The following is a 26,282-nucleotide window of genomic DNA, read 5'->3' on the forward strand; positions in this document are numbered from 1 at the left end:
TGTAATAATTGTGGCCTACTGTGTGTCATATAGAAATAATGCACTGCTCTTTCACCTAATTTATGATCATTCATAATTTTATTGATGTACTGTCTGTTTCTAATTCAAATTCTGCTGGATAGTCAGTGTATGCGTTACTGATTTTTAAAAGGTATAATGATTCTAATACACCTAAAAATGCTATTACTGCAATTTGTCAAAGGTAATAATTTGTGATAAAGGAAATGCACTATGAATCACTTAGAATCAAATGTTATAAAAGCCACAAAAGATTTCTGAGGACACAAAATTATGGCCAAGGGGCATATTAGGGACCTTCCTTCTATCTATCTATCTATCTATCTATCTATCTATCTATCTATCTATCTATCTATCTACTGGCCATTTTATCCAATACACCTACCATATATACTCACTGGCCACTTTATTAGGTACACCCATGCACCTGCTGTTTATTCAGTTCTCTAATCAGCTAATCCCCTGACAGCAGCACAATGCATCAAATCACGCAGATAAAAATCAACAGCTTCAGTTAATGTTGACTTCAAACATCAGAATGGGAAGGAAGGATAGCCGGTGAACTGGCGACAGGGTCATGGGTGTTGCAGGCTCATTGATTCGCATGGGGTACGAAGGACAGCCCGTATGGTCCAGTCCCACAGAAGAGCGACTGTAGCACAAACTGGCTAAAACAGAAAGGTGTCAGCATGAACTTTTTCAGCAGTTTGTGCTACAGGACCTCTTCTGTGGGACTGGGCCATATATGCGAATCAATGAACTTTCAACACCCATGACCCTGTCACAGGTTCACCCTTTGTCCTTCCTTGGACCACTTTTGGTAGGTACTAACCACTGCATACCAGGAACACCCGACAAGATATGCTGTTTTGGAGATGCTGAGACCCAGTCATCTAACCATCACAATTTGCTCGTATCAGAGTCAATCAGATCCTTCCGCTTGCCCATTTTTCCTGCTTCCAACACATCAGCTTCAAGAACTGACTGCTACCCATTGAATAGATAGAATGCCTTTATTGTCACTGCACAAAAGTGCAACGAAATTTAGTTCATCACAGGAGAGCAAAGCCGCTGCATACATACGTGCCACCACTCTTGGGCACTTCAGCCCTATGTTAACCTAACTGCATGCCTTTGGACTGTGGGGGAAACTGGAGTACCCGGAGGAAACCCACGGGGAGAACATGCAAACTCTACACTACCGTTCAAAAGTTTGGGGTCACCCAGACAATTTTGTGTTTTCCATGAAAAGTCACACTTTTATTTACCACCATAAGTTGTAAAATGAATAGAAAATATAGTCAAGACATTTTTCTGGCCATTTTGAGCATTTAATCGACCCCACAAATGTGATGCTCCAGAAACTCAATCTGCTCAAAGGAAGGTCAGTTTTATAGCTTCTCTAAAGAGCTAAACTGTTTTCAGCTGTGCTAACATGATTGTACAAGGGTTTTCTAATCATCCATTAGCCTTCTGAGGCAATGAGCAAACACATTGTACCATTAGAACACTGGAGTGAGAGTTGCTGGAAATGGGCCTCTATACACCTATGGAGATATTGCACCAAAAACCAGACATTTGCAGCTAGAATAGTCATTTAGCACATTACCAATGTATAGACTGTATTTCTGATTATTCATTCATTATCTCTAGCCACTTTATCCTTCTACAGGGTCGCAGGCAAGCTGGAGCCTATCCCAGCTGACTACGGGCGAGAGGCGGGGTACACCCTGGACAAGTCGCCAGGTCATCACAGGGCTGACACATAGACACAGACAACCATTCACACTCACACCTACGGTCAATTTAGAGTCACCAGTTAACCTAACCTGCATGTCTTTGGACTGTGGGGGAAACCAGAGCACCCGGAGGAAACCCACGGGGAGAACATCCAAACTCCGCACAGAAAGGCCCTCACCGGCCCCGGGGCTCGAACCCAGAACCTTCTTGCTGTGAGGCGACAGCGCTAACCACTACACCACCGTGCCACCCAGTATTTCTGATTAGTTTAAAGTAATCTTCATTGAAAAGAACAGTGCTTTTCTTTCAAAAATAAGGACATTTCAAAGTGACCCCAAACTTTTGGACGGTAGTGTACACAGAAAGGCCCCTGGGCTCGAACCCAGAACCTTCTTGCTGTGAGGCGACAGTGCTAACCACTACACCACAGGCGCTATTATAATGAAACAATCAATGATATTCACTTCTTCACCTGTCAGTGGTCATGATGTCATGGCTGATCTGTGTATCATAATTCCTGATTATTTGACCAAATAAAATGTCATTCCAGTGAAAAGAGCATGCTGCTGCCTGTAGATGCTGCTGTGTCGCAGCAGACCTCTGTGCGTGTGTGTGTGCGTGCGTATGCGCGCAAGTGTGTATCCATCTCGAGCCGCACAGCCTTCAACCTGAATCATAGCAGAAGGGGGGAAAATGGACGGAGTGGGGTCTTTCGGCGCTGGAAGAGCTGGGGCTGAATTCGACCCCATCTCTTTTCTCCACCAGCCGCAGACCCTTCTCAGGATATTAGCATGGGTGAGTCTCATTCAGCCCGGGTTGCGCTTTTAACGCACTGGGGTCTCATTTATCCGCTCCAGAAGAACAGCTGAGCACAAACTAGGCATAGTGTTTATTTCATTCATCATGTGGAGTTTGTATGATTCCTGGATCTGTTCATGGATCCTGTGTAATATCTTTGGGATGCGATGTTTTTGTTGATGTATAATAGAGGTGGAGGAGGAGGAGGTGGTGGTGGTGGTGGTGGTGGTCAGAGTGCGCCTGATTTCTGCTCAGAGGCTGAGACACAGCTCACTGACAACACACAATATTATCATAATATAAACCGTACATTATAGGAGTATAATATATTAGAGTTGGAGAAAGTGTTTGTTGTATAGAACCATGAACGAGCTGTTGAATATCTATTGCACCAGGCCTGTGCTTTAAAACGGATGCTTTATAAGAAGGCATCATGTCGCTGTGAGGAAAAAGGCCAGTGGCTTCTTCTGCTGCTTCATCTGGCTCTGACAGACAGCATCACAATCTCGTCCTGGATCAACGATTAGGATACTTATACATTTGTGCTTCTCATCAGTCTTGGAAAATTGGTGTACTGGTATAAAGTATAATGTACCGGTACCTACACTGGAGAATAGTATACAGGTGTGTAGTATACTGTACCATATAAAATGGCAAGATAAAATCCCTGATGTGGAAGTTCTCAGACGAGGGGCGGCACGGTGGTGTAGTGGTTAGCACTGTCGCCTCACAGCAAGAAGGTTCTGGGTTTGAGCCCAGCCTTTCTGTGTAGAGTTTGTATGTTCTCCCTGTGCCCGCGTGGGTTTCCTCCGGGTGCTCCGGTTTCCCCCACGGGCCAAAGACATGCAGGTTGGGCTAGTTGGTGGCTCTAAATTGACTGGGTGTCTATGTGTCAGCCTTGTGATAACCTGGTGACTTGTCCAGGGTGTATCCCGCCTCTTGCCCATAGTCAGCTGGGATAGGCTCCAGCTTGCCTGCGACCCTGTAGGACAGGATAAGCGGCTACAGATAATGGATGGATGGAAGTTCTCAGATGAGCCAAAACCGTTAGTGTTGACGCTATTATAACAGCGTCCCGCAAATGATGCCTAATACATGTATACCTATGGTGAGTTAAGTTGTGGAACAAGGAAGTGTGGTCGCCCAAAACTTCGTTTCAAAGATGTACTGAAGCGTCATAAGAAGACTAGTAGCATTTGTCACTCAACATGGGAATGTGAAGCTATGGACAGAAGCCATTGGCATTCTGTTACTGTGACGGCCATCAAAGAGGTGGATAAAGCTAGAGAGGAAAAGTACTTGGGAAGACATAAAATCAGACACTCAACCCCCCCCACTGGCCACATCTTTCAAGTGTGAAAGATGCGAAAGATCGCTGTCGCTCAAAAGTGGGTCTTGTAGCCCACAAACGAGCATGCCAAGCATAATTTTAATATTTTTTTAAATCACGACTTCACAGTCATCATCATAATGATGGACTGCCGAATAAGTATACTGTACCAGTATACCTGTACATAATATACTGGAATAGTAGACCAATATACCGATCAGCCATAAAATTAAAAACACTGACAAGTGACATGAATTACACTGATTATGTTGTTACAATGGCATCTGTCAAGGCATGGGATATATTAATATTAGGCAGCAAGCGAACAGTCAGTTCTCAAAGTTGATGAGCTGGAAGCAGGAAAAATGGGCAAGTGTAAGGATCTGAGTGACTTTGACAAGCGCCAAATTGTGATGGCTAGATGACCGATGGCTGATCGGTATATAGTATACTGGGATGGTATATATAGTATGCTGGGATGTATTATACCTGTACATAGTATACTCAAAAAGTATACCAGTATACACTGACCAGCCACTTTAATAGGAACTTGTTCTTGATTCTAAGGTTCCTGTTCTTGGCTGCAGGAGTGGAACCCAGTGTGATCTTCTGCTGTTGCATACTGAGATGCTTTTCTGCTCACCACGGTTGTAAAGAGTGATTATATGAGTTGCTATATCCTTCCTGTTAGCTCAAACCAATCTGGCCATTTTCCTCTGATCTCTCTTATCAACAAGGCGTTTCCACCCACAGAACTGTCACTCAATCACTCAATGATTTTTGTTTTTTGCACCATTCTGTGTAAACTCCAAAGACTGTTGTGTGTGAAAACCCCAGGAGATCAGCAGTTTCTGAAATACTCAAACCAGTTCATCTGGCACCAACACCCATGCCACAGTGATGGAAGAGTATACCAATAGTATACTGGGATGTAGTATACCTGTATGTAGTAGACTGGTATAGTATGGTATGGTATGATTTCTTAATGTCAAGGTACCTCACCTGAAAGTGGAAAAACACACCATGATTTATTGACTCCAATTACAATTCTGGTTTATCCAGTAGTGTCATGTATCACTTACCTATTAGTCTACTTAAATAATAATAATATCATTTATTACCACAGAAAAATGCGGATTGAGTAAAGAACCATGTCCAGCTTTAACGACTAATAAATACTTGAATTGACGATCAGTCTTTATTATTTTTATGTTTCTCTTCCCCACTCTAGATTTTCTCAATGGTGGTATTTGGCTCCATAATAAATGAAGGCTACATAAACATCAGAAGCGAGACACTCCATTGTGTTTTCAACAAGAACAATGATGTCTGCAATTATGGTATCACCATTGGGCTCATAGCCTTTTTGGCATGCATCTTCTTTTTTGTCCTTGACATGAAGTTCCAACAAATCAGCAGTGTTAAAGACAGGAAGAAGGCAGTCTTGCTGGAGATTGGATTTTCAGGTAAAGCTTGTAAAAAATATATATATGAGGGTAAGTCAAAAAGTTCTCAGACAGATGTTATAATTTCAAAAGGAATTCAAAAGAATACAAAGAAGGAATTCTTCGATGGAAACATCACTTGCAGAAGTGTTTAGCCTTAAATGGAGGATATGTAGAGAAATAGCTTTGTTATTTTCATAAATAAATATTTTTTTTTAATTTGTCTTAGAACTTTTTGACTTACCCTCGTATATGGATATTTGATGAGGTGTCATAAAAGTTTTTTTATGCATGCTGTTCATTTGCATTTTATTAAGCATGTACCTGTGTGTCTTTGGAGATCTATTTAACATATTTGATGCTTTTTTGTTGTTGTTTTTAGGCTTATGGACATTCCTGTGGTTTGTTGGTTTCTGTTTCTTGGCTAACCAGTGGCAACGTACCACATCAGACAAGCTGCCACTGAACCAGGGAGCTGATGCAGCCAGAGCTGCCATAGCCTTCTCCTTCTTCTCCATCTTCACCTGGGTCAGTGCTACATAGACTACTTAGAACGTAAAAACCTTCTCAAATACAACTTGCTTATTGATAGTCATGCACCATACATTTATAATCTCAAAATCAGCAGAGGAGATAGACAGTGACAGAGCAGGCTGAAAACAAACCCATATAGGTCTAAGAATAACTTCATGACCTAGCTAAAGTACAGCAGATTGCTCTAGATACTGCTTTCAGTCTGTCAGGGGGCACCTCTTTTTGCTTCTCAGTGAGTGAAGGTGTGAGAGATGATTAGTGGTTCATCATATTGCCATCACCTCTGACAGGTGTATGTTAATTTTGGATTTTTTTTCTTTTTATTAGAAGCAATGTCAACATGACCATATACATGTTATTGTTTTTTAAATATCTATTCTAATCTCTAAATTATTTTAGTTTTCTTATCTACTGGATTGTGCGAGCTACAAGCCCATACATGTCAACCTTTGGGCAATCAAACCTGTATAACCAACCTCCAAAATCCGTATTTCCCTTATAAAATCCGTATAAGATGCAAATTAAAATAATTTACCTAAAATTTGAATGATAATTAACAATGATATATCCAAGTTACTTTTTATTCAATATTAATAACAATAAACCTTCAGAATGAATGCAAAGCTCCAATGTTTGACAAAAACACAAAGTGTCACTCTAATGTTCTGAATTGTACTCCATGACAGCTTTTTTTAGCACTCTGCACCAATACCTCACTAGGCTGCATGTCACAGCAAGTGTCTGTGTTGATCTTGCCGGAGTGCCCATTCAGAATCTTTTCAGTCGCTAGTGAAAGTCGCTCAGGTGGAAATGCGCATTTCAAACAAAATGTTACTTCCCGGTTGGCGGGATTCTCGCAATGCGGTGTGCGCATGATCAGAAGTGGAACGAAGTCTCGCTACCACAAGATAACGCGCGATTTCATAAAACTCTTTACTGGCTGTCTGTGCTTTCTGTATTGTACCGTTTGTAAATGTGATGCACTTTTATCATCGTGGGAATTGATTATAGCTCTAAATAAATATTGAAAAGAATCCATATAACTATTTGTACGCCCGTATACTACGTTTATTGAATCAAATCCGTATAAAATACGGACATTCCGTATAGGTTGACATGTATGCAAGCCTTCCAGATGCAGACTAATCCTAAATCTCGGGTTAATAGAATTTTACATTTCATCTAAATCTGGCTTTAGACTAACATTTATCTTCAGGAGGTTGATGGATGCATCAACAGCTTAATCTGAAATATCATGTAGCATTAAAAGTACCATAAAATGCGCTCAGAAATGTGATTTGTGAATAAAGTTAACTTCTCTAGGATGAATGTTTCTGAATTTATAGAAAGGTTCACATTTTCAGTTAAAGACAAACTTTCTCTATAATAAATCAATCACATGCAGGGAGTGTTACACATGAGCAGTTTGTGATTCTACTAAAAAGGCTCAGTGGTTTGAACCTATCACGGGTCGATATGCAAATTATTAGCGGATGACCTGGTGATCAAAAACATTTCTGTTCTGCAATCAGAACTTGCCAATGTTCACAATGAAAAAAAAAAAAACCTTCACTGATTATGACAACACAAATTCAGATCAGTGCTAAAATTCCACTCTTGTCTACCAGTGATAAATACTAACTAGCTAATTAGAAGTTAAGCAGCTGCCTATGGTGATAACAGACCTCACTGGTTAACACGTCACCTTTTTTTTCTGAGCTAGTCTGAGGTTCAGACATATCGTACATGAATGTCCCTCTGAACAAGTGCGGCTTTGTGTTCCAGGCTGGTCTGACTGTGAGGGCAGTGCAGAAGTATCTTCTGGGAACGGACATGTCCCTCTTCACTACAGAACATCTGGATGGCAACCAGCCTATCCAGCCATACCCCACCATTCCTGGCACAGAGACCAATGACGCATACCAGAGCCCACCTTTCACCGAGAAACCAGACTCCAACGCCCCGACTTACCAGGTACCGATTTACTAGAGGTGCCAATCAGGATCCATGTGCAATGTAACTGATCTGTCAAAGATATTATGAATGCAGGAAAAGGCTCTGGCCGTTCTTCAAGCTGACGTGGTGTGTCAGTGTTCGTAGGTAGTGCTGTGCTGTGACCTTCTGTACAAGAGTTTGTCGATTGTGACTTTTTATTTAATTTGGGTCTATATGGATAGTTAAACATTAATTTATCAGGTTGAATTGGAGGGAAATTAAATAAAAGACATCGCTTCTATGTATGACAGGACAGGATCTATTCTGGCCCTTCTAGGTCACCAAGACAAGGAAAAGTCAGCTACGTTTTTAAGAAATAACAGGAGAACCTAAAAGCAGCACATGATTAAAACATCAGCGCTGTTTAACCTATGGGAAAGAAAAATATGCATGTACAACATATTCAGAAAACGTTTAACTGTCATGCATCAAAGATAACTTGAAACATTACACTGAGTGTTTGTGTGTGGAGATATGAAGTGCAATATTTAAATCAAGTATGAAAGTAGTTAATTTCAGATTATATTAAAACATGTTTACCAGTTACAACCTGCCAAATTGTATGTTAGCGTGCAGTCTTGCTCAAATGGAGATGCCATTCTTCTGTGCTGAAGACATCGTTATCTCAAGCAACATGTCAATTCAGTTTAATTTAGAGAAGGCAGTGAAAGTATTTGCATCTGCATCAAGAATGCAGTGTTCAGTGTTTGTTCAAGTGTACTGTACTCGGTGTGTACTACAGATAGTATAACCATGAAAATAAAGGTTTAAATCATGTAACTGAAGCGAAATAATGAAGCAAGCGACTCATTTGTTAAAATAAACTTACCTGCCGAAGAGAAAACGTGTACACAATAAAACTGCCATTAAGAAAGGCTCAGTTTGCCACGATGAAAACGATCACACACGATCATGTTAATAAAAGCAGAGCTAAAATAAAATCCTTTTGGCATAAAGAGTCATAGGAAAAGATCTTACTCTAAAACACAAAGTCTTGCTAAACAGTAAGGAATAAATTAAAACATGAACTGGACAGTGCTGTAGTTTGTTTTTAAGTTGTTAAAATGTTGTGAAAACGTTCAGTGCTTCGTCTGATATGTAGTAAGATATCACTAATGTCTGTGTTCTCAGATAGGGAAGCCTACAAAATGATACTGACTGTAATTCAATACATGATGTAAACGGAGTGTGTTTGTGAAAGTGTCAGGGTTTTTTGTGATTCCTGTACTAACACTTTAAAAATAAAAATACACAACTTGATGGACCATTGCTTCCATAACAGACTGGGTCACATTTATTGTAGTAATTGCTAGGAAAAAAAATAAAATTAAAAAAAGATGTCTACTCATGTACACACAAAATGTTTGCTTAGGTGTTTTTTTTTTTTTTTTTTTTTTTAAATATAACCCTCAAAAGTGCAATGTGCATATGCACAAGACAAAGGATTATAAATACAGCCCCAAAATTGACATTACATTCTACTGTAATCTCTGGCATCATATCCCATCTTGTATGTTTAATGCTGTACACAAAAGACTTACTGTTGTCAATGTGTTTGGACTGCAGTCATTAAAATAAAAATCTTTTTTTTTTTTTTTCCATGAGAAGTCTGATCTGTGCAACTTGCATAACTTTCACAAGCATGTCCTGATGAAAAAGTGGACATGAGGATGATGATGATGATAATAATAATGACTAACTTTGTGTTTAACCATTTAATTAGATTCTTTCAGGAGCCAGCTGTGCACCATTACTCAATCTGTAGGTAAATATGTCTCATCACTGCTGTGCAAAACAGTACTAGATCACAACATAATAACAAAAAAAGTCATTAATGGTATCAAAAGAGAAGTTAACAGGAAAGAGTATTCATCCCCACCCTTCAAACCATTTGCAGAAATGAATAGTCGTACAAAAGCAGGCGCAGTACAGATGCTGGGCGCAGTAAAAAGTTTACCCTGCAGTCAAAATGATAACCGTGTGTTCATTCTTACATTAAACTCCAGAAGTCAGTGCCTTACTATGCATCAACTGCATTATTGCGTGTAGGCTTATTCAAAGACATTGTATTTGTTATAATACAAAAAGAGGTTATGGAAAAATAGAAATTTTGTGCACCCTGGTGGTCTCTTACTCTGCAATCCTAAAAGCTTAGTTAAAATAATTCCCTTAAATAATAATAATAAACCTAAATAAATAATGATCAAATGGAAAATTAAGCATGAAAACAAGTGCTGAAGTGTCACAGTGACTGTGTAGCATGGATAGGAAATGAAATGTTGCAAGTACTTTGTTCATTTGATTGATATCATTTTACCAACAGACTTCAAGAAAGCTCTTTGTCAGAGTCCGATCGTTTGTTAGGCACTTTTTACTCATTTTCCTCCAACCAAATATATATACACACACGCATATGTAACCTCTATTGTTGGTTTGAGAAACAGGTGAGCAATGATTCTGTAATGAAACTAACTCATAAATGCTCAAGGAAGAAGGTCAAATGCAGCAGCTAGAATTAGAAAATTACCATGTGTAAACACATGAACCTGTTGAACGCGTCTCCCATCAATCCAGAGATGTGGGATTAAGAAATGTACTAAATAATAATAATAATAATAATAATAATAATAAACAACTCCAAGAGAAAATATCGCCCATCAAAACTTTCAATTTCAGCCTTGAGTTGGGATTTAAAAAAAAAAAAAAAGTGGCAAATTATTTCAAAAACTACATTCCAGGGGTGTCCAATTCCAGTCCTGGAATGCCATAATTAAACATCGTAATGAACAATTGTGCCAAATTAGGCATCGCGGAACCAGGAAGTCACTGAACTCTGCTGGACTCCAGTACTGGAGTTGGGCACCCATGCTCTAGACACACTACAGCTGCCCTGTTTTGCACTTGATCCCTCATTATCTTAAAACATATTTAACCCTGGGTGGTGGGGGGAACAAAATCCCACAAAAAACAACAAAAAAACCCATCTTTCGATCTGTGAGTAGTGCTCTTGTTCTTGGCAGCTAACTGATAATCTTGCTTATAGCCTGGAGAGAAGGAAAGTCATCATCTCCAATATGCAGAGTCTTATGAGCACTAAAGTCTTTTGGGGCCAGTACCTGCTTGCAGGTAGGACACACTTGGCAATCCAAGTCTAGGTTGCTGTTAGAGGTACACGTTTGCCAGGCTTTCTTTTTGTTCTTCTTGCCTTTGGAGCCTGACTGCTGTTTCTCCATGGCTTTAAAGTCTGCATGGGCAGTGAGAAGTTCCTGTTGTTTGTGTGTGTCTGGAAGTAGAACCAGCAACTCATTGAAGACCCTGCTGAAGTTTTCCCCCAGTAGCTCATGGCAAGATTTGTGGTACTGGGCAGCAGAAATTAAACCCTAGTAAAACACAGGAGACATCATCTTATTAACGAACATGGAAGAAGAGAGACTTGTATTTGGTGAGAGTACAAAATGATGATTATTTAAAATCAGCATCATTGCAGTTCTTGACATATGGATTACTACAGTTGTGGAATAGGGCTATTTACTGTTTGATTACAAAACATTAAGGCAAGAAACTCGTCCACCAATTAACTTTTGACGAGGCACCTGTTAACCGAAAAGCATTCCCGGTAACTACCTCATGAAGCTGGTTAAGATAATGCCAATAGTTTGCAAAATGTCACCAAGGTAAACGGTGGATACTTTGAAGAAGCGAAAATATGAAACATTGTGTTAACCACTTTTGTTTACTACATAACTCCATCTGTGTTCCATGTGTTGTCATAGTTTTGACATCTTCAGTATTGTTCTACAATGCAGAAAATGGTCACAATACAGAAAAATCCTATGAATTAGTAGGGGTGTACAAACTTTTGACTAGTACTGTACAAAAGTCTTAGGCACATGTAAAGAAATGGTGTAGACCAAATACAGTTTAAAATATAATGAAATGATCATTTAAACAAACAAAAACAAATATTTAAAAAAAAAAACAGCAGTAAGCCATAATAAATGAAAGCGTCAATATTTGGCCTGAGACGACCCTTTGCTTTAAAAAAAAAAAAATAAATAAAAAATTAAAAAAAGGTAGTCTGAGGTACAATGAGTGCGGTTTTATGCGGAAATGAGCTGTAGGTTTTACTGAGTATCTTACAGAACCAGCCACAGTCACACTCGCTTCTTAATTTTGCACCAAAACCCAGCAGCCTTCATTATGTTTTCTTTTTCAATCTGAAAAGTGCTCTCTTATGGAATATGCTGCTCAGATACAAACTTTTTTTCTTGTAAACATTTAATTTTGTGCTGGAAAGCGAGCGTTTGGACTCTAAAATGTTTTTGTACTGACTCGATAATGTAGAAGTCATAAAATAGAAATCTATAACAAAGTTTGTATGAAAAAAATAGGGGGCCTAAGACTTTTGCACAGTACTGTGTGTGTGTGTGTGTGTGTGTGTGTGTGTGTGTGTGTGTGTGTGTATATTGCACAGTACTGTGTGTGTGTGTGTGTGTGTGTGTGTGTGTGTGTGTGTGTGTGTGTGTGTGTGTGTATATTGCACAGTACTGTGTGTGTATATATTATATATAAATAATATGGCAAGACATCTGACCAACACTCCTTACCTGTCTGAATTGACCTGAATAGTTTTTGAATTCATTGAATCTGGATTCGTCGTTCTGAAGGAAGTTCTGTATTGACTGTATAAGGTCCATGTTCCTCTGTTTGAAGTTTTCAGGCATGTGGTAAGTTCCAAGTGAGGATGCTGGTCTATAAAATGTAGGAACCAAAATTAATTTAAAAAAAAAATCCCACCCACAACTTAATCAAGCTTAGAGAAATAGAAACTTTTGCAATTTACTGCATGTACAATTTGTTAAAATCTAACCATGCACTTCAGAACATCAGTACATTTCTGGTATAGATAGTATTTTGTCTTTACTACATTTCATGCCTGCTAACCTGTTTAACGCTGGCACTGTGCATTCTGCTACATTACTGTTCAGTGGGACACCAGTGAATCCTGGTGGAGGCTTGCTAATCACAGGCCCAAGACCAGGAGGGGGAGGAGGCAACACTGTCTGAATGTTCGCCAAAGAAAACGTGCTCTTAAAACCTAAAATACAAAAAACACAAATACCATGAAAGGCTCGTTTCAGACAATACATGAGAATACAGCTGAATCCGAATACTCGTACTGCCTTACTATATAGTGCACAAAAAGCAGTACATCATAATCCATAGGGTGTCCGAATACTTAGGCGTTTAATAGTAGTTGATACCTGGACGATCTACTACATGCATAATGTGCAAATGTTCCACACTATGCTATTCCGCAAGACAGCAGGAGTGTCCGAATAACCAAAGAAAAATTCCCCTGGGAAAAACAGATGGTGGTGGACTGAAGCGAAGCCGGTTGTTGTAGCGTCCAAGGGGCGTGTCTGACATTTCTGTTATTGCATATATAATTTTAAGTTTTCAAGGCATACATCTGTGAACATCCAGGTCAAAGGACAGGCAAGATGGCGGCGGAGTATGTCTAGATTGTCCCCTTACTACTTGCTCGCATACCTATAGAACAGACTACAATAACAGTCGGGTAGGAGGTTCTCAACATATTGATAATACTGAGTATTCAGATTCAGCCTATGTTTCTATACAGAAACTTGACAAAGTCCTACCAGGTGGAGGTTTCTTCGTAACAAGAGCAGGGAAATCCTCTTCTTCAGGCACAGCAGGTGGTTCAGAGACGGGCTGCTTTTTGGGGGCAGGGGGATCATCAGGTAGGATGGTGTTCTTAGTTTCCTTCTTATATCCATTTATGAACATATTTGATTTGGGGACTGTGGTGCCTTTAGAGACACTACCATCTGGTGGTTTGGTCTCGGGTACATTTTCTTTGTGAGCTGCAGTAGTCACCAATTCCACGTTATTCGCAGACATCCCAGAAGGGGTAGATGAAGGCTGTCTCTTCTTGCCATTTTTGTTATTGGGCTGCGATGAGCCGGTCTTCACTGTAAGCAAAGAAGAAATGTCTAACATGGTAGGGACGGCACGAATCTCCTGAATCATTTTGCCACTTTCAGGGTCCTCGTCATCTGACGAGACTGGAGATCTAACTTTGGATGTAGCTTTGGTGCTCTGTGAAGAAGAGGTAAGCTTCTTCTTGCGGCGAGATGCATGAGCCTGAGGAACAGTGGAGGATGGTGGTGGGTCACTAGCAGAAAACACAGGAGCGCTGTGCGAGTATGTCTTCGTTGGCAGAACCACAGGCTTATTATTAAGCACGCCAGGTTTACTTCCTACTTGCGACCAAGCGGATGTTGGATTCTCTTGAGGCTTATGAGGTCTGATCCTTGAGACAAGTGCTGGGAAGTCCTCCTCTTGGAACGAAGGTTTTCTAGCTTGAACTGTGTATGCTGGAGTCATTGGGGCTGAACCCACTGTACCAGAATGCACCAGGCTCGGGAAATCATCCTCCTTCAGTGAGACAGGAGGAGTGGGTTTCACCATGCTGCAAAAAAACATTCATCAGCGTGGAATTCTGAAATGAAGCATAATGTGCAATACACAGACAAACTATACATCTTGTATCAAAACTTACCTATGAACAGGTGGTGGTGGCGGCGCACCAGCTCCTAACACTGGGAAGTCTTCACCCTTCAGTGGGACATTATTCTTCGTTGATCGACCTGAAATATATGCATTTTTTTTAAAGATATAGTCGATATACGGTTGTCTCCGAGCTCATATGAGACTTAGGCCAAGTTTACATTAGACCGTATCTGTCTCGTTTTCTTCGCGGATGCACTGTCCGTTTACATTAAACCGCCTGGAAACGGGAATCCGCCAGGGTCCACGTATTCAATCCAGATCGTGTCAGCTCTGGTGCTGTGTAAACATTGAGATACGCGGATACGCTGTACTGAGCTCTAGCTGGTGTCGTCATTGGACAACGTCACTGTGACATCCACCTTCCTGATTCGCTGGCGTTGGTCATGTGACGCGACTGCTGAAAAATGGCGCGGACTTCCGCCTTGTATCACCTTTCATTAAAGAGTATAAAAGTATGAAAATACTGCAAATACTGATGCAAATACTGCCCATTGTGTAGTTATGATTGTCTTTAGGCTTGCCATCCTTCCACTTGCAAGTGGTGAGTGATGTGCGCTGGGATCTCACACACAGCGGCTCAGTCCCGAATCACAGCTTGTGCACTTCACTCGCGTGCTCTGTGAGCTGCGCAGGGCCGGAGTGCGCACCCTCCAGAGGGCACTCGCTGTTCAGGGCGGAGTGATTTGGAGCGCAGGATGCCTGCGGAGCCGAGCGTATCCGTGTATTGGTGCTGCTGTGTGCACGCAAATCGTGTATTGGTGTTGCTGTGTGCACGCTAATCGTTTTAAAAACGTTAATCTGATGATCCGCTGATACGGTCTAATGTAAACATGGGCTTAGAATTTGAATAGAGCAGACCTGCCAACCCCAAAGAGGAATATCATGTAGTCCAGCCAGGGGGCAGGGCTTCATATGGTCTTTATACAAATGGCTTATCTAAAGTCCCTTACAGAAACTGAGTTATGAGCCTTGGTCCAAAGATTAATAATGCGAGACTAGGGAAGTGGACAGGGCTTCCAATGGGTTGGTTAGTATTGGTTATATCTTTCGAAATTTAAATAAACAATCATCCCAGATTCATATGTAAATAGGCTCAAACTGCTCTTTTGGCATATTTTTGAGTGATAACTCGTACAAGCGCATGTTGATTAAAATGTTAATATTTAAAAATAAATAAATAAAAATTATATGGTGCTTCTAGACACTGCACAGGCCAGTAGATCAGGCAGGTGTTTCACCAATATTACCTGGCTATTTACTATCAAAATGAAACTTGTAGTACATTAATTTGACCTTAATATCCAAAAGAAATTTCATTTTGTCTTCAAGACCAAAAACAGACAATCATATCTAGCATATACTGTATATTGTTAGCATTGTGGTTTTATCTGGACATACCAGTCAAAAACACCAGAGCAACATAAACATGTTAAAGCAATGAGAGAGTAGAGTCTGGAGGACCTCAAACCTTACAAACAATACTGACTGAACTATACTCCGTGAGAATATAATTAGTTGTGCATCTGCACAGATGTAATGTTTTTCAGTAGAGCTCACACTGCCAGAGGTGCGAGAGAGCGTGACTGATCAGGACAATCAAAAAGTCACAAAAAAAGATTCAATAATAAAAGTTCAAACCCACTTTACCTTGCATGTCACTTGGAGGTTTAACTGCACCTCGATTGCCTCTTAACTCGTCACTATCCACCGTCTCTTCTTTGCGTGGTTTTTGGCCACCTCTGTCATGAACTTGTCCTCTTTCCACCTGTCGGCGAGCAGCCTGCGAGGCCTGAATTGCAGCAGCCAGGTCCCTATCCTCCTCCTCTCTGTACACAACCACATTCAGTACTGGTTAAGCGTCGGCAGTTTCCGGACACTTATTGCCCGAGTTCTGGTTTAATTCCATCCTCAAGGGTTCAAATGCAGTGGGCCTCATTTATTAAGCCAGGAGCCGCATTTTTAAAAATCATCATCATATAATCAGATTTTGTCTTAAAAAAGTTATGAACAACTTGTGAAGAGGATTTATGAGAGCTGAAGTGGAGAAAATGTTTTTATTTCCAGAAATACTTATTTCCATGTATGGATGTTTTTGAATCTATGCTAGCACCTTTAAAAGGTCATAGGCAAGGGTCGGAAGTGGAACATAGAATATCAACTTTATTTTCTAGAAGAATGATCCAAAAAGCGAATTCAATCTTCCTAGTGTCTAATTTGCACCTGAAAGTTGAATAAAACGGTTAAAATATACTAGTTTGCGCAAGTTCCGAAGGTTTGTTTACATCTCACTTACGCGCACTTTTACTGCCAGGGGACCGTCGTCGTGACATCATTCAAGGCAAACAGACTGGGAGCAGTTCTGTTTACACTTGCAAACCGAGCACACGTGTACAGACTTTGATCATGAGAGGTTGTGTAAAATGTCTGAAAGCGAGAGTGATTTTGAAGTAGGAACTCTCCAAATTGAATATCGAGAGGTGAAACCATAGATGTATGAACCTATGGCTGTTGCGAAGCAATCGGTGAATGTGGCTCACTGGTTTGACCGTGCGGCCTCGGAATCGGACAGCGACTCGGCCGACTCTGATCGCGGTGACCCCGGACCTCAACAAGACTCGCGCCCAAACGATTTATTCTGCTAGCTATGATAAATTCTTACTTTCATCGTAATACTAAATAAGAGCCCTTTTGAAGAATAATTAAACCACACGGGCGCACACACACACACAATCCCTATAATATAACGTGGAATTGTTTATATTGCTAATAGTAATACAAGCATTATACTATTTATAGCCTACTCTAAGCAAGGAAATATCCCTTTTGACTCATTTCCACAATGATTGTACAGGATCACTGAGGATTCTTGACTTGTCAATTGCAAGCAAAAGTAAAAATGTTTACCTCCAATCTTCTTTTTGCTTGAGCATTGCTGCTCCGTTTCTTCTTTGACTGCTTGATTTTGTGTTCGAATTTTGTCAGAACAGCCTCAGGTTTGAGCCTTCTCTGTCCGACACTGACACTTAAACTCTCCAATAGATGGGGATTCTTCAAAAATGAATCAACGCTGGGGCGTCGTGGCTCAGGTGGCTAAGGCGCCATACCATAAATCCGGGGACCTGGGTTCGATTCCGACCAGAGGTCATTTCCCGATCCCTCCCCATCTCTCTCTCCCACTCATTTCCTGTCCTGTCTCTACACTGTCCTATCCAATAAAGGTGAAAAAAGCCCAAAAAAAAAAAAAAAAATCCATGCTCCCCCTCGAAGTGATCGGAGCACAGAGTGGCGTATTTACCCGGCTGCCAACCCTCTCGCTTCACGCGCACAATCCACTCTCTCCGCCCCTTCTCCTCTCTCGGAAGAAAGTAAAAACTTCTTCCTGAACCGGTCCTGTTGTTATAGTTCACTGCACAACAATAAGGCATGGTTTTTCTTTGGAAATTCCCGAACGCACGTCTGCACTCAAGCTGAACAGCAATGCAAATAAACTGAAGTGGACTCAACTCAAGTGATTTGTTTGCCACGAATGACGTCAAGCGCCGAGTGGTCACGAAAATGGCCGAGCAGAAATTCACTGCGATCCGCAACAATATTTCTTGGGACCAGAAGAAAGTTAGAGGGTAACAAAGTTTCAAATGTGCATAAATTGAAAACCTTTGCCTATGACCTTTAATGTTTCCCCCCCGATAGAAGACAGTTACACTTTTACAAAGTTGCTTTTTAAAACTGAACGATCTAAACAATTCACCCACGTAAACTGTGTGCAGAGATGAGTGAACGAAACTAGTGTGAGCTCTGACAGCATGTCTCTCACACACACACTTCTCAAACATGCTGATCACATCAAGCACTGGTCATAGTGAATCTGTTTTTACTGTTTTTGTTTTCCAGGTCAGCACAGTGATAGTTGTATGGTCTTAGAGCAACTTGCAAACTTGCCTATAAATACTCTGTCCAGTTATTTTAAAAATCATTAATGGGGACAACTTGAAGAGTCAAACAAATGTGGCGATTTTTAATCTTTTTTTTTTTTCCATAAAAGCCTCAAGTGAACAGCCTCAAGCTTGCTTCCAAATGAACGTTTCCCATTAGATGCGATTCTGTAGAATCTTCTCCAGATAATCCTCCAGCAAAATTGACATCCTCATCTCTTCTCAACGGCATCATTTTATTTAAACAGTCAACCATAAAACTTGCTTCTCCATGAAGATCTTAACAACCTGCACCCTTGCTTGATGTGAAGCGAAAGAACCGCCTACGGTTCTGAAATTTGTTCATAGTGCATTATCCAAGATTGAGAAGATTTCTCCAACCCATGATAAAGGTCCTGTAAGTCTATAAATCAACTACAAGCCTTTCTTTTGGATCTGCTTTAAAAAATTTTTTTTTTTACATGGACCTAATGATGTAAAAGTGCAGGCATGTTATTAAAGCTACTGCAATGAGACAGACTTACCTATTATACCTCCAGCTTCTTACATTCTGGTGTAATGCCTGAGGTCTTCCTCGTCCTGAACGCCCTTGTCTGTTGAAGCGATCAACTTCCTCATAATCATCAGCACCTACTAGACCTGAATAAACCATTCAGAGAGCACTGGGTAAAAGTCTGACAGCAGATTAGAACACCACCACAAGATTATATAGAGCAGACTCTAGCCCCTTTTACACAGCCTGGTCAAGGCAGAGTTCCTTTATTCTGCCTCATGATCCATATAAAACGTCCAAACATGGAATGAGGCTGAGGGTGTCATTTTGCCTCTGAGCCGGAACGATAGGTTCCGTCTCTGTTACGACCTATGTCAGGCAGAACAGACAGACATTTTTGATTCATTTGACTCTCCAAGACCAGCACAAATTAAATGTCTCCATCTTAGGCGTCTAAAGTCCACGCACCTTTCCGCCTCGAAATGCTTCATACTTCCGATGCTTAGATACGTCACCCTAGATGCTGATGCTCCGTTCTGACACATCACACCTCTGGTTGCAGAATGCCGGCTTTATTTTATTTACTGTAAAATCACTAAACCCAGGCGGCACGGTGGTGTAGTGGTTAGCGCTGTCGCCTCACAGCAAGAAGGTCCGGGTTCGAGCCCCGTGGCCGGCGAGGGCCTTTCTGTGTGGAGTTTGCATGTTCTCCCCGTGTCCGCGTGGGTTTCCTCCGGGTGCTCCGGTTTCCCCCACAGTCCAAAGACATGCAGGTTAGGTTAACTGGTGACTCTAAATTGACCGTAGGTGTGAATGTGAGTGTGAATGGTTGTCTGTGTCTATGTGTCAGCCCTGTGATGACCTGGCGACTTGTCCAGGGTGTACCCCGCCTTTCGCCCGTAGTCAGCTGATAGGCTCCAGCTTGCCTGCGACCCTGTAGAACAGGATAAAGCGGCTACAGATAATGAGATGAGATCACTAAACCCGGAATATCGAGATGCCTTCTTTACGCCAATATTAGACTGTGTAAAAAGGGCCACTGACTGACTGACTGACCGACCAACTCACCATCATTCCTTCTCTGCTGGCGTGGCACGTAGTTGAACTGTATGTCGATCTGCCGGTTTTGCCTTGCCTCGGCCCGGTTCTTACTATGGGCAGCAGCTTTGTGGGCTTTGTAGTCAATCTCTGTTCGAAAAGCATGTGTGAACTGCTCTGTACTGCAGCGACCTTCCTCACATAGAAAATGGCTCTCTCTGAAGTGTTCCTTAAGATAGCGGTAGTCACTAGAACACACACACACACACGACAGTTAACTTATAAACATATGAATTTAAAATGATTACATAAAAAAAGGACACATGCACACTGTATTAGACACCCAACAGCTGATCAGCAGAAACAGTGAAAAACCTACCTATAGTATTCTTGTGCTCCATCTGCATCACAGAAATGGCAAAAGTAGTGGTCTCGCCTTAAGTGCTTAAGCAGCTCGTCGTTATCCAGGTATCGGTCATCACAGAATTTACAAAGCGGATGGCCACGATGAGACGTGTCATCCGGGTCCCCTTGCGTCCGATGTCGAGCCAGTTCTTTGCGGTTGTACCACTTCCTCTCATAGGAGAATACCTGAATGTGGAGTAACATTACCAACTATAAGGAAAATGAGCAAAGTCAGCCAAGGGTAAGCCAGTAACACAGTTACGACACGGTACCTTCAAATTCTTAGCACATAATTTGCAGCAAAAGAGCTCATGCTGCTTCCGCATATGTTGCTCCAACTCCTCAAATTTGGAGAACACTTTGGGCTCAGGACATTGTGGACATTCAGATAACAAAATCTTCCTGAATTTGATGATAAAAGGTGTACACATACATACACAGGATTACGACTCAAATTTACCCCCAGAATACAAATGTGGAACAAGCAAAACTGAATTCCAAATACCTGAACTGCGCAAAGATTTTTCCATCAGCGAAGTAGATGTCGTATTTCTTCTCAGACTGGTATTCATGCTGAGTAAGAGCAGCAAAGGGTTGAAGTTTTCTTACAAATATAACCTGAGGGAAGATGGAAAGTGCTTACAGATAATATATACAGTACTGCCATAACATTTCAGTTATACATAATGAACCATATGCATGATGTGTTGATGTCTGATAATCAAAAGGACACTACTGAACTGAGGACACCGAGGCTGATTAAGAATTACTAGATGGAAAATCTGTTAGCTTAGCTAGGCTACAACTGAACAGGTTTGAGTAATGTAATAAGACAACAAGCAGCTTTCTAGCATTTGTTTTTCTGGCAATAAACTCGGTTCGAGTTCTGATTCTGATAAGAATCACATAGCTTGCTAGTTATATAATTAACATTATATCTATTTCGAAACACTGGTTAATAGAAACTTATCTTGAACACTTCTGAGAAACAAACTATGGGTCAGCTGAGAAACAAATCAGTCAGCTAGGCTAGCTAGCTAGCTAACCAGCCTATATGCAAACTTTATTTAGCTAGGCTAGGCTAAGCTAAGCTATACTTAGAGACTAAAACCGAAATAAAAGCACTTTCTCGAGTCAGAAGCTTAAATGGACACAGCGAGCTATAGTTTATTATAAATATGAGACTAATCCACTAGCAGGCCCTCCCTGGAAGTGAGCTGATTAGCACCGCTCGAGCTCGGCTAGCTGACCGGTCCTCCGAGCTGCTCAGGGCCGCTACCTTGTCCAGCTCCACTCGGCAGACAGCGCAGTATTTCTGCTCACACAGCACCCGCATCTTAGTGGAGCACCGGTAACACACCGGGTGGTCACATTTCCCCACAGCGAAAAGATCAATGTCCTGGCAGCAGAGCACACACACATTCTCAGCTTCCTTCTTCATGCTGGATTCCATCATAACCCAAAGGCACAAGTCTTTTAAAGCAGGTCTCGTGTCAAAAAAAAACAAAACAAAACACCCAACCCCACACCAACCCTGTGGCTAACGAGCTAAAGCCTGTGAAGCAACGGACAGGGAACTCGGCGTGGACGTAATCAGAAATGGTAGCACCGGTGCCTCATGGGTAAAAAGAGAGAGATAGGAGCTCGTGCTTGGTCATGTGTAAAGAATATTATATTATATTATATTATATTATATTATATTATATTATATTATATTATATTATATTATATTATATAACAGATGCATGAAAACAGTGTATATTAGAACATGTGTATGTACAGGCATGTCTGGAAAATATTAATATGTCCATTTAGCACAAGCAACGCGTCCGCCATATTGCAAAGGGCGGAAATGAAAGCATGCGCGAGAGGAAGTACCCTGAGATCAGCCATAACATTCAACCCGCTGTAGGGTGGCCAGATTTCCCTAGTCTGAAACAGGGACACTTTTGCTCGCGACCATGCTGGTGCACGCACACCTTTTTTTTTTTTTACTTTTTACGTAAACGTGACACTCAGAGAGGTGCTCTTATCATTTTGTTGAAGCTCACATTTATCAACATCTCACATGAAATAAAACAAACAGGCATTTTGTTATCTAGTAGCATAGTGGTATACAGATCAGTTAAATTATGGTCAGACAACAGATTTTGTAATGGCTGAGAATAGGCCAGGCTATGTCCATAGGCCACATTTAAACTGATTTATTTCCCCTGTTTGTGAGAACACCAAGAAGAATGCATATGCACATGTAGGCTATATCTCTAAAATTGTATGCACTATAGCATGAACTTAAAAAGTAGATATGTGACCTCAACATAGCCTAGGTAAGAATCAACCTTACTAACCATTCCCCACAACTGAATGAATAAAGCAAGATGTGTACAAAAGTGAACACTTTAATGGACGTGAACAAGCTGTTCAACACAGCAATGTGGCCAAACTGTCAGAATGGTATGTTAAACAGAAACGAAAAAGAGATAAGTGATTTGAGAATATATACTACGGAAGCCGAGAGAGGCCCTTCATATAATCCTTTTTTTAATTCACCTTGTTATCCCGAGATAACGACATAATCATGGATTAAAGTTTTCCGTCGTGTGACGGATTTCCGTCAACTGAACTCTCCCAAAGCCAAATGTGAGGTCGGTGCTGATCCGAGGAGAATTAAAATGACGGGTGGTTGGGTAGAGATTGGGTTATAACACTGATGTGTTGCAACACCATCAACTATCAGCAGGGTTTATTTAACTTTTTTGTTTTTGAGCCATGCTTTGTGTCGTTCGTTTCCTATGTTTGATCATGTTTAAACGTTCGCTGTCTACGGTGCGGCATTAAAAAAAACATGCGCTGTCAAAATTGGCAAAATACATTCCCATGTGCTTGGCGTGCTTGTGTCTGACCATTTCTGTTTTGTATTAAATTAAATCTTACCAAAATGACTTAGTTCAAACCTGGACATATAGAAATAGAGCATGTTAAAAAAAAAACGAAAAAATAAACCCCGGAAAGCCCGCTCCTCTGCTTCAGCCAGACTTGAAGACCCGACGGTGCAATGCTTGCAGTCAGAAGTAATTAGACCTAAATTTATAGCTAACAAATCAGCAGACGCCCCAACAATTATTATTTTCGTTAGACCAATGTGTAAGTTATGTTAGAACCGTGCCTTATAGCCTACGTTATATCACAATTTAAAGGACGTTTGAGGAGTTGGAGGCTGCGAGCGCAATGTTCCGACATGCGCTAAACTTTATTCCCTGAAAATCATACACCAGCGTTCAATGCCCCAAACAGTCAAAATGTCTAGAAGACTACGGTTAAATAATAATCATAGCCTACTAAGTTAAATTACGTCAAAACATCTGTTTCTGGCCTATGAAATGATGGAGGAAAATGAGAATGAACGCAAAGTAGATAGCAGCCAACTTCACGCGATCTTTTAGGTAACTTAACACTCGTGTTGGCCACAATATTTCTCATCTCATCTCATTATCTGTGGACACTTTATCCTGTTCTACAGGGTCGCAGGCAAGCTGGAGCCTATCCCAGCTGACTACGGGTGAAAGGCGGGGTACACCCTGGACAAGTCGCCAGGTCATCACAGGGCTGACACATAGACACAGACAACCATTCACACTCACATTCACACCTACGCTCAATTTAGAGTCACCAGTTAACCTAACCTGCATGTCTTTGGGGGAAACCGGAGCACCCGGAGGAAACCCACGCGGACACGGGGAGAACATACAAACTCCACACAGAAAGGCCCTCGCCGGCCCCGGGGCTCGAACCCAGGACCTTCTTGCTGTGAGGCGACAGCGCTAACCACTACACCACCGTGCCGCCCTAAATTGAATATATTAATCCATTAATTATAATTGATAATAAAGTTATCAGTTCTAAGTTAACCATTCTCAGAATTTCATCGAAATCCACCCATAACCCCCCGTAAATTTTCAGTCAAATAATTTTTTTTTCTTGCTTTAATCCATTCATTCATTCATTATCTCTAGCCGCTTTATCCTTCTACAGGGTCGCAGGCAAGCTGGAGCCTATCCCAGCTGACTACGGGCGAAAGGCGGGGTACACCCTGGACAAGTCGCCAGGTCATCACAGGGCTGACACATAGACACAGACAACCATTCACACTCACTTTCACACCTACAGTCAATTTAGAGTCACCAGTTAACCTAACCTGCATGTCTTTGGACTGTGGGGGAAACCGGAGCACCCGGAGGAAACCCACGCGGACACGGGGAGAACATGCAAACTCCACACAGAAAGGCCCTCGCCAGCCCCAGGGCTCGAACCCAGAACCTTCTTGCTGTGAGGCGACAGCGCTAACCACTACACCACCGTGCCGCCCTAAATTGAATATATTAATCCATTAATTATAATTGACAATAAAGTTATCAGTTCTAAGTTAACCATTCTCAGAATTTCATCGAAATCCACCCATAACCCCCCGTAAATTTTCAGTCAAATAATTTTTTTTTTTTTTGCTTTAATCCATGCATAATTAATTCAGGATCTCGAGAAAACAACACAACTAATTCGAGATCTCGAGAAAACAAAACAGTTATTCTGAGATCTCGAGAAAACAAAACAATTATTTCATGATCTCGAGTAAACAGCTGAGAAATGGTTCATTCAGGTGCGCCAAGAGACTTATGATATGCTGACGGTCAATAGAATGTCTGGAATAATCGATCACCTAATAAGGCAATATTTTGATCAGGGGTTGACACAGGGAGAGATTGCATTAAGTCTTTTAATAAGGGATAATTTCAAAATTAGTCCGCAGCACCTCCGCAGAAGACTGGCCCGGCTTCATCTCTACCGACGGAGACACAGTGATCCAGCTGAGATCATGAAATAATTGTTTTGTTTTCTCGAGATCTCAGAATAACGGTTTTGTTTTCTCGAGATCTCGAATTAGTTGTGTTGTTTTCTCGAGATCCTGAATTAATTATGTCGTTATCTCGGGATAACAAGGTGAATAAAAAAAGATTATATGAAGGGCCTCTCTCAGCAGTAAAGGAGGAGAGGGGCGACAGCCCGAGGAAAGCCCGCACAGGAGCGCACAGCATTTGCAGCATAGGCTACCCAACTCAGTACAAGAACAAAGCACTTACAGTGTGTGCAGTAGGCTTCGTGCGCATTGTTCTGCACCTCTCGGAGGAAGAGGTAGGTGCCCTGTAAATCTTTGGAAAAGGTACATTTTCTTTTCGGCATAATTGCTGCGGCATTAGTGCTGCTAGCTGCTAGACAAAGAACATTCGCGCCAGTTAATGTTTATTTTATTGTTGCATGGCAACACGTTCTGTTGTCTGGAATAATGTGGCTAAATAAACACCCATGCCACAGGGCCAGGGGGCAGTAACCAGGAAAGTTTGCGATTCCTGTCAATTCATCAAAATAGTAAATGCAGACATTTCTCCGCTAATGATTCCCACGCTGCTCAGTCACAAACATCGCGAGTGGCGAAAACCGGGACATATCCGTGTCCCGACAGACTTTTGTCGGGACTCGGGACACACAACCCCAAATCGGGACTGTCCCGGTAAAACCGGGACGTCTGGTCACCCTAACCCACTGACAAGTGAAGTGAATAACATCGCATCTCATTCATTATCTCTAGCCGCTTTATCCTTCTACAGGGTCGCAGGCAAGCTGGAGTCTATCCCAGCTGACTACGGGCGAAAGGCGGGGTACACCCTGGACAAGTCGCCAGGTCATCACAGGGCTGACACATAGACACAGACAACCATTCACACTCACATTCACACCTACGGTCAATTTAGAGTCACCAGTTAACCTACAGTGGTGCTTGAAAGTTTGTGAACCCTTTAGAATTTTCTATATTTCTGCATAAATATGACCTAAAACATCAGATTTTCACACAAGTCCTAAAAGTAGATAAAGAGAACCCAGTTAAACAAATGAGACAAAAATAT

The 26,282-nt window shown here is 41.4% G+C and overlaps 2 protein-coding genes across 2 annotated transcripts; one reads left to right on the forward strand and one right to left on the reverse strand.

Annotated features, from left to right (window-relative positions):
- The first annotated feature begins 66 nt into the window (after positions 1 to 66).
- syngr3a (synaptogyrin 3a) lies at positions 67 to 9,139 on the forward strand. The gene is made up of 4 exons (XM_060943026.1): positions 67 to 2,553; positions 5,118 to 5,352; positions 5,714 to 5,859; positions 7,651 to 9,139. The coding sequence occupies exons 1-4, from the start codon at positions 2,452 to 2,454 to the stop codon at positions 7,852 to 7,854; spliced, it is 687 nt and encodes a 228-aa protein (XP_060799009.1). The 5' UTR covers positions 67 to 2,451; the 3' UTR covers positions 7,855 to 9,139.
- znf598 (zinc finger protein 598) lies at positions 9,132 to 21,923 on the reverse strand. The gene is made up of 12 exons (XM_060943025.1): positions 21,605 to 21,923; positions 20,831 to 20,943; positions 20,598 to 20,727; positions 20,300 to 20,511; positions 19,951 to 20,168; positions 18,914 to 19,028; positions 16,105 to 16,283; positions 14,447 to 14,534; positions 13,524 to 14,356; positions 12,805 to 12,958; positions 12,468 to 12,612; positions 9,132 to 11,240 (listed from the first exon to the last, which is right to left on the reverse strand). Exons 1-12 carry the CDS (start codon positions 21,779 to 21,781, stop codon positions 10,881 to 10,883), a joined length of 2,724 nt encoding a protein of 907 aa, XP_060799008.1. The 5' UTR covers positions 21,782 to 21,923; the 3' UTR covers positions 9,132 to 10,880.
- Positions 21,924 to 26,282: the final 4,359 nt, after the last annotated feature.

The sequence above is a fragment of the Neoarius graeffei genome, chromosome 16, assembly GCF_027579695.1.
Source record: "Neoarius graeffei isolate fNeoGra1 chromosome 16, fNeoGra1.pri, whole genome shotgun sequence".
Lineage (NCBI taxonomy): Eukaryota > Metazoa > Chordata > Actinopteri > Siluriformes > Ariidae > Neoarius > Neoarius graeffei.

What these genes read in the sequence shown, in the direction of transcription:
- syngr3a (XM_060943026.1), top strand. Translation starts at nt 2,452, where the DNA reads ATGGACGGAGTGGGGTCTTTCGGCGCTGGAAGAGCTGGGGCTGAATTC. An exon ending in GCTGGAGATTGGATTTTCAG is followed by an intron (nt 5,353 to 5,713) that starts GTAAAGCTTGTA and finishes TGTTGTTTTTAG; the next exon opens with GCTTATGGACATTCCTGTGG. An exon ending in TCTTCTCCATCTTCACCTGG is followed by an intron (nt 5,860 to 7,650) that starts GTCAGTGCTACA and finishes TTTGTGTTCCAG; the next exon opens with GCTGGTCTGACTGTGAGGGC.
- znf598 (XM_060943025.1), bottom strand. Translation starts at nt 21,781, where the DNA reads ATGATGGAATCCAGCATGAAGAAGGAAGCTGAGAATGTGTGTGTGCTC. An exon ending in AAAATCTTTGCGCAGTTCAG is followed by an intron (nt 20,728 to 20,830) that starts GTATTTGGAATT and finishes CATCAAATTCAG; the next exon opens with GAAGATTTTGTTATCTGAAT. An exon ending in ACCTCCAAGTGACATGCAAG is followed by an intron (nt 14,535 to 16,104) that starts GTAAAGTGGGTT and finishes CATATATTTCAG; the next exon opens with GTCGATCAACGAAGAATAAT.